Source organism: Notothenia rossii, assembly GCF_949606895.1.
Source record: "Notothenia rossii genome assembly, chromosome: 3".
Lineage (NCBI taxonomy): Eukaryota > Metazoa > Chordata > Actinopteri > Perciformes > Nototheniidae > Notothenia > Notothenia rossii.
In genome coordinates this window covers 54,711,984-54,719,426 of record NC_136901.1, presented here as the reverse complement: position 1 = coordinate 54,719,426, position 7,443 = coordinate 54,711,984, and the positions used below count along the sequence as shown (strand labels likewise).

At 39.4% G+C, this 7,443-nt stretch overlaps 2 protein-coding genes across 2 annotated transcripts; one reads left to right on the top strand and one right to left on the bottom strand.

The window, feature by feature from the left end:
- Window positions 1-741: 741 nt before the first annotated feature.
- LOC307033348 (uncharacterized protein) lies at window positions 742-4,044 on the top strand. The gene is made up of 5 exons (XM_079671778.1): window positions 742-843; window positions 1,157-1,338; window positions 1,709-1,966; window positions 2,375-2,546; window positions 2,845-4,044. The coding sequence occupies exons 2-5, from the start codon at window positions 1,161-1,163 to the stop codon at window positions 2,990-2,992; spliced, it is 756 nt and encodes a 251-aa protein (XP_079527904.1). The 5' UTR covers window positions 742-843; window positions 1,157-1,160; the 3' UTR covers window positions 2,993-4,044.
- LOC307033349 (uncharacterized protein) lies at window positions 3,382-5,499 on the bottom strand (the record flags this gene model as incomplete). The annotated part of the gene is made up of 3 exons (XM_079671779.1): window positions 4,906-5,499; window positions 4,372-4,593; window positions 3,382-3,574 (listed from the first exon to the last, which is right to left on the bottom strand). Exons 1-3 carry the CDS (start codon window positions 5,238-5,240, stop codon window positions 3,382-3,384), a joined length of 750 nt encoding a protein of 249 aa, XP_079527905.1. The 5' UTR covers window positions 5,241-5,499.
- Window positions 5,500-7,443: the final 1,944 nt, after the last annotated feature.

Here is a 7,443-nt window from a genome sequence, read left to right as displayed (position 1 = left end):
GACTGTCTATTACCTTCTTGCAAAATATTACTGGTATGGTTTGATGATTGGTTTTTCATATCATAATTCATATTTGGAAATCTCTTTTCAGGGACTCCAATAGAGAGGAAGCTGTTCCAAGACACTGGCAGTCAATGCAACATAATTCCCACCCCAAAGAAAGAGGTATCACCTCCACCATTATCATCATCATCATCTCCATCTCCATCTCCACCTTCATCACCAGGATATGATCCACCTTCGTCACCTGGCCTTTCATCATCAGAAGATGACTACCAGAAGAACAGTGAGCCGGATATGGATGAGCCTGTCACACCCATCCACAAGGAGAAGAAGTTTATTGTCTTCATGACTTGCCTCACGAGGTTGCTCAGCTGGTGCCACTGCCCCGACTGTGGTTCAGTTGACATTTCCACATGCCACAATGTCATTGGCTCACTCCTAGTCATTACGTTGTCATGTGCATCTTGCTTCAAGAAAGTGACATGGAACAGCCAACCCTCCATCGGAAGCACACCAGCGGGCAACATTCTCTTGTCCGCTTCAATTTTGTTGGCAGTTGCCACTGCAGGAAAGGTTCTGCGGGTTATGAGAACCATGGTATTGGCGACAATATCATCACGGACATATTTCCGGCACCAGAGATTTTTTTTGTTGCCAGTTGTCCAGCGAGTATGGAACATGAGACAGACATTCTTGCTTGGCACATTTCAGACAGAGGGAAGGGACCTGGTCCTTGGAGGTGATGGCCGGGCCTATATCCCGGGACATTGTGCAAAGTTTGGGAGTTACACCATGTTGGAGCTGCATGCCAATGTAGTAATAGATATTCAGCTAGTTCAGGTGGGTTACCGGTATCTGAAGAAGTTTATGAGTAGGGTTGAAATCACTTGACTGATATATTTTGTATATGCAAAACACTGATATTAAGTGTATTTTTTAAATATCTATTATTACATTTGTTGACATTTTTGCAAATCATTAGCCAATGGTGTGGCCAATTCAAACCAGCTGCATTGGACATATGGACAAAATAGATATAGAATAAAACCACAGCTAGGTTTGCATAATTGTTTTTCTCGTGGTTTCCAATTATTCTATTTACAAAATGTCAAGGTGCTGTATGTATGTATGTATCTGTTTTCTGCTGTTTTAGAGCAATGACTGTGGTGGTAGCTACCATATGGACAAAACTGGGTTGGAGCGCTCCCTGGCACATCTTGAGCGGCAGGGACTTGCAGTTGGCACGATGGTCACCGACCAGGCAAATAGCCAAGTGGCTCAGAGAGACCTACCCCCACATTGAGCACCTCTATGATATCTGGCATGTAGCAAAAGGTTTGTGTCAGCATTTGACATTTGACTAAGTGACATATACCTCGCTTGAGTAAACGTTTCTTAGTATGTTTAGCACTTGGCTCTCTGAGCTCTCTTATATGTAATGGAATTCTTAACACACAGATATGATATAAATGTAGACACATGTAGGATTATAAATGCAATCATGTAATTGTTTTGTGGCTTGGTTATGTATTTGTAAAATAGATAAATATTTAGTTTCTACATTTTATTTGCAGATACTGAACCTGATAAGTAGTCTAGTGACTAGTCTATACAGCTGTGCTAAGTTTATGAACATATTGATGTCCTTTAGATTTAAACTATTTATTTAATGCAAACATCTGTTTGTGCCTCTATATATTTCTAGGATTTTCCAAAAAACTGCTTGCGGCGTCCAATGAGCGGGAGTGTCAGGTGCTTCGCCCATGGATAAAGAGTGTGAGCAACCATATGTACTGGTGTGCGGTGTCGACCCCTTCTGGTCAAGGAGCCCAGATTGTTGCGAAATGGGAATCGGTTGTGTCTCATGTACAGAACATACACACAGGCCATGGAAAACTATTCCCGTCATGCATCCATGGCAGGCTGGAGGGGAGGGAGTCCCACAAGAAATGGCTGGAACCATGTGAGTGTTTTTTTTCCCAAATGTAATATATAATTAGCATAATATAATATTAACATAACATAATATATATATAGTATGTTATACTATATACAAATCCTGAACTGTAAATATACATGGCTAAACATTTTAAGTTACTAATAATGGATCAATGTAATCAGTTGCCAGTAATCAGTAACAATTCTTTGTGCAGTCCCAAAGCAGAAATGTTAGGGACCAAAGAAAATAAATATGAGGGATTTTTTTCTGTTAGGTTATATAATATAGGATCAAAGGTATCCAAAATGGCAAACAGTCATATTAAAACAGGTTCTTGTATTTAAATACAACCTCATCATTTTGCAGTGGTATGTAAATATGATATACTGTATGCAAGTTTCCATAGGGTAAACTTTTAAAAATCTTTTTCAGCATCCAAGGCAGCAGTCAAATTGGAGACGCTGGTGTGCAACAAAACCCTGTGTAAAGACATTTTGAAGCTATCTGGGGGCTCCCAAACATCAGCAGTGGAGGGATTCCATAGCCTCCTTATCCAGTTTGCGCCGAAGATGTATGTCTTCTCTTACACAGGAATGCTTTGTCGGTAAGTTTATCACCATTGATCCGGCTTGCAGTGTTTTAAAAATAACCATGAGGTCTACCAATAATACATATTTTATATGAAGTAGCCCTTGAGAAACTTCATTGACAAGAGGCTGGATTGAAATGAAATATCGAAGTATTTTGCAAATGTATGTTAAATTCAGTTTTAAAAGTAACACAGGTACACATGCTTATAACAATTGTAAAACAAAATCAGGAAGCCCCCCCCCTCCCAGTTTGTATGAATCCCAGTAATAAACAAATATTAAGACATAATTATGCTCCAATTCTTATTGCAGGATACTGATTGCAGCCCTCCACTTCAATGAAAATGCCAACCGGGTGCAAGGCGTGACAAAGACTGGGGAAGCCATGTATAGCATCAAGTACCCAAAGGGTAGAAAGGGAGCAGCAGAGTGTTGGAAAGTGAAATGTGTAATAATATAATAAAGAAAAAGTAAAGACAACATGATGTGGTTGCCATGCACATTGTATCAGTGACATTCTGTAACATACAACCTTGTAACATTACCAATTCCTTCCTCAGACAGAGATAATTAATTAAGGCATTTGTGCATTTAGTAAGGTTTGCACAGTGATGGGCATGACTATTGTGAAGTCACGCAAGAATCAATTACAAAATTGCAACAGCATGTCTTGAACTATTTCAATTGGCACTTGCAGAATATGCCCAAGAACTCCTGGCAGCAGTAGTGAAGGAGTGCACAGACAAGGAGAATGTTGAGGCAGAGTTCGCAGTGGAACCAGTGAATGTGCCACCCCCACTATGTGCCGAGTTCCCACATCCCGAGAAAGCAGACTTTGTGAAGCAACACCTAAGCCGCTTCAAGAAATAAATTAGGTTCATCAGGTTCTGGCTGTGGCTCTTGAAATCCCTGGTAGTCGGGTGATGGGAAGGTATCACGGATCTTCACCACGACACAGGCAGGCAGAGTTACCCTGATTTGCTTGCCGAGGTATCCCCAGCACCATCGTACCAATTGGCGGTAGGCAGTGTAGCGTCGACGTCTGTAGGGAAAACATAGGGAGATTGAGTTATTAGCTTTAATATGCATCATACATTACCAAATGTAAGATGTTCATATCTGTAAAATAGTTTTGTGATGTGTGTTACGTGCCGTAATGGGTGCTGGTGTTTGTGTGTGTGTGTGTGTCTCTCTCTCTCCCTGATTGTCTCCAGGTGCAGCCTCTCCCCCAGGTGCTCCCAATCACCAATCAGGACCTCCATAAAGGACCTGAGGAAGGCTGCAGTGGCCCGCTCCCCTTCTCCTCTGGCTGCATGTGTGCAGCATGGTCTCTGTGTCTCTGTGTGAGGCCTAGTTTAATGTGTGTGTTGCTCATTGTTAGGAGATGTTCTCCAGTGTACCTTGTTTAATGTAGTCACTTTCTGAGTTGTTATAAATAATAATAATATATATAAAGTTGTTATAGTTTATTTTGCAAGTTGGCTGGTGAGCCCTTTCTCTTTGTTTAATTAAAAGTCCATCTTTTGGCTTCACAAACCGGTTTCCTCTCCTTTTTCTCTTGCCCGGTTGTTTCTGTGTTTTTTTACTTCTCTTTGGTTCCCCTAGTCCAGTAGGGAACGTAACATGTGGCAAATCTAATAAGTACTATGGCAAATGCTCACAAAAGTGACAGTGAAATATGTCTGTTACCACTTGAAGTAGCAATGTTTCAGTGGGCAAGCTAAAATCTGTAGTGGTATTGTCATCAGTGTACATGGTCGCCGACTTGCATCAATATGGTATGAACAGTGTATAGTGTTTGCACATCAGAAGTTTAATTTGTTGTCAGATTATACCTACTCGTGTGGAGATTTGTTGAGGTGGCCATGGTTCTGCTTGTAGTATGAATAGGCCACGTCCAGCACATATTCATTTAGGCAGACTGCCTCAAATCCAGGGTGCTGTGTGATGCAGGATCCCCCATGGTTGCCATTGAGTGCCTGGACCTTTGCCAGCTCTCTGCAGCATACACACTCCTGTGCTGTTTCCAGGTTGTCTGCTCTGCAGCATCCACATGTGCACCTGGAAAACAACAGTTGTATTTTTAGAAATGCTGCATGAATTGTAATAAACATCAGTAAAATGTGGTATATATTGTGTGTGATAAAAATCATTGTAAACATGATTCATCACATATTTGCTGTTTGTAATCTACCACATCTTTATTTTATTAACATGCATTAATTAATAGGAAGCCAACAATTAATTGTTGCCTAATGGAATATATTTTACTCCAGAAGCTATAGATTTTCGTGGGAAATATAATTATTATGCACAATTTGTAGACCACTCCATTCAACCCCATTGGCTCCGTAAATAAAATAGTTTACAAACCATTCCACATTGTTCAGGCGTTGTAGATCGAGAGTTATCTGGCGATCGTCGGGCGGGTTGTCATCTCCACTGTCCGACTCGGAGTTCGTTTCACCCGATTCAGAGGCATATGGTTCGAATCGGTAGGGCATATAGCCAATATCGTCTACAATGTCATCATGAGTATCACTTTCCGATCCTTCAGCCTCATATGAGCTCTCAGACACGTTCAAAATTAAACTGTCATCGCTGTCTGAGCTTGCTCCATGCTCCGTGCTCCATCGTGCGTTTACATGCAGATGCTGGGATCCTGAACGGTGCAGCTGGAGCGCTGTGCCCGCAATGACGTCACACATAATTTGGCGGGACTTGAAGAATCCCCGAGCAGATCCAGGATATGGTCAACGTTGAAGGGCAGATTAATGGTTATCAAAGTACAAATATCCAAAATCAGTTCAGTAACGGTTTTCAAGGGGACAATATTTACTCAAATTGATGGGTTTGGATGATGGGGTAAACTCGTGTCACAGGCTCTTTAAATGTTATCTTTTGTTTGTATGGCATTCACAAAGAGCTTAAAATAATGGCAGAATTAAAATAATGAGATGTGGTAAATGTCAATTTGCCTCATTTTTGAATGTTTAATTTACTGTAAATAATTTGAGTTACATCATTATCTTACCTTTATGTAGCACGAGTTGCTTTGTAGTCCTGTCCATGTGGTAGAAATGAATTCTCCTCTGGTGTGGGCGGGACATAATTGCGCTCTCTCTCTATTGACATGGTGTATGAGATTGACACATCAGTGGAACCAATGAGAGCGCTCCAACTACCCTTCGCTCATAAACCCATTAAAACTGACAAAAAATCAGACATTTTCCATCTTAATTTCACTAAAGTTTATATGTATATATACATACTACCAGTCAAAGTTTTGGACACACCTTCTCATTCAATGGTTTGTGTTTATTGAAAAGTTGTTCTACGTTGTAGATTAATACCGAAGACATCAAAACTATGAAAGAACACATAGGAATTATCTAGTTAACAAAAAAAGTGTAAACAAATCCAGAATATGATTTTTATTTTAGATTCTTCAGAGTAGCCCCCTTTTGCCTTGATGACAGCTTTGCACAATCTTGGCTTCTCTCATCAGCTTCATGAGGTCGTCACCTGGAATGCTTTTCAAGTAACAGGACTGTGCCTTGTCAAGAGTCAATTTGGGGAATCCCTTGCCTTCTGAATGTGTTTGAGAACATCAGTTGTTTTGTGCAGAGGTAGGGTTAGTGCACAGTGGAAAGCCCTATTTGTTGTAGTGTTTAATATTTCGCATCACGTTCAAGGTTCAAAGTTTTCATTTTTGCCATACGAACAATACAGTGTAGTATGACAATGAAAATCTTAGGTCACAGGCTCCTCCAACAATGCAACACAATAATACAGATAAACAGAAAAACATAGTGCAAGTAAATAGTAAAAACTAAAATAAATAGTTAAAAAAAGTGAAATAGTGCAATAACAGTCTATAAGGAAGTTATTCGAATATGATATATTAGATAAATAGATACATAATTTCTAAGTAGCAGCAAGATGAATGTATGGATGTTGTCACATGAACATTTATAAAAAAGAATAAACCTCCTGAAAACATTTGTAGAATGTTGCTTGGAGAATGTTCTTCATTTGTTATTATCTAACATTGAGGGAAAGTTCTATAAAAGAACATAGTTAATGTGTTAACCCAACAACGTCCAAAACAAATCCTTACAATATTGGAGGCAAAACGTTCCACCTTTGTTAACATATCACATGAAAGGAACATTTTATAAAACCCTTTCTGTCATCTCAGGCCTCAATAACATCCTGACAATTTTTTCAGAATGTTGCTTTGAAAATGTTCTTAATTTGTTATCATGTAACATTGAGGGAACGTTTAATAAAGAATATCTTTAATGTGTTACCTAACAACGTCCAAAACACATCCTTAGAATGTTGCAAGGAAAACGTTCCACCTTTGTTAACATATCACATTAAAGGAACGTTTTATAAAAAGACTTTCTGTCATCTCAGGCCTCAATAACATCCTCAAAACATCCTCTGAATGTTGCAGTTAAAACGTTATGTCTTAGTTAACCTTAAACCATATAGGAACATTATTTGAAAAAATAAACATCCTAAAAAGGTTCTTTGAACATCAGATTAAACTGTTTCTTTAAAACCTTATTAGAACCAATAGGTAACGTTAGCCAAAGTTGTGAGAACGTTCCCCACTGGCTGGGTAGATGTGTATATAAGCTTCTGGTGCTTTTTTAAACACGTAAGCAAATAGCTGTAGGCTACCCGAGGTCACAATATCAATCGTTCCAGCAGAGCAGTAGCCTATAGGCAAAACACAGAAGATCAACAAAAGATATGACATACATGAACTTACCAAAGCTGAAGTAGATGGTCAACTTCATTATTTTCTTTCCGTTTTTCAGATTTTAATCGCTATAAACTGCTCTCTCTCGTTTCCTCTTCACATCTAAACTTTTCGCGGCACACGTACTTACAGCCAAT

Coding starts and splice junctions, on each gene's coding strand:
- LOC307033348 (XM_079671778.1), top strand. CDS start 1,161: ATGACTGTGGTGGTAGCTACCATATGGACAAAACTGGGTTGGAGCGCT. Junction 1,967..2,374: donor CAAGAAATGGCTGGAACCAT/GTGAGTGTTTTT, acceptor AATCTTTTTCAG/CATCCAAGGCAGCAGTCAAA. Junction 2,547..2,844: donor TACACAGGAATGCTTTGTCG/GTAAGTTTATCA, acceptor TTCTTATTGCAG/GATACTGATTGCAGCCCTCC.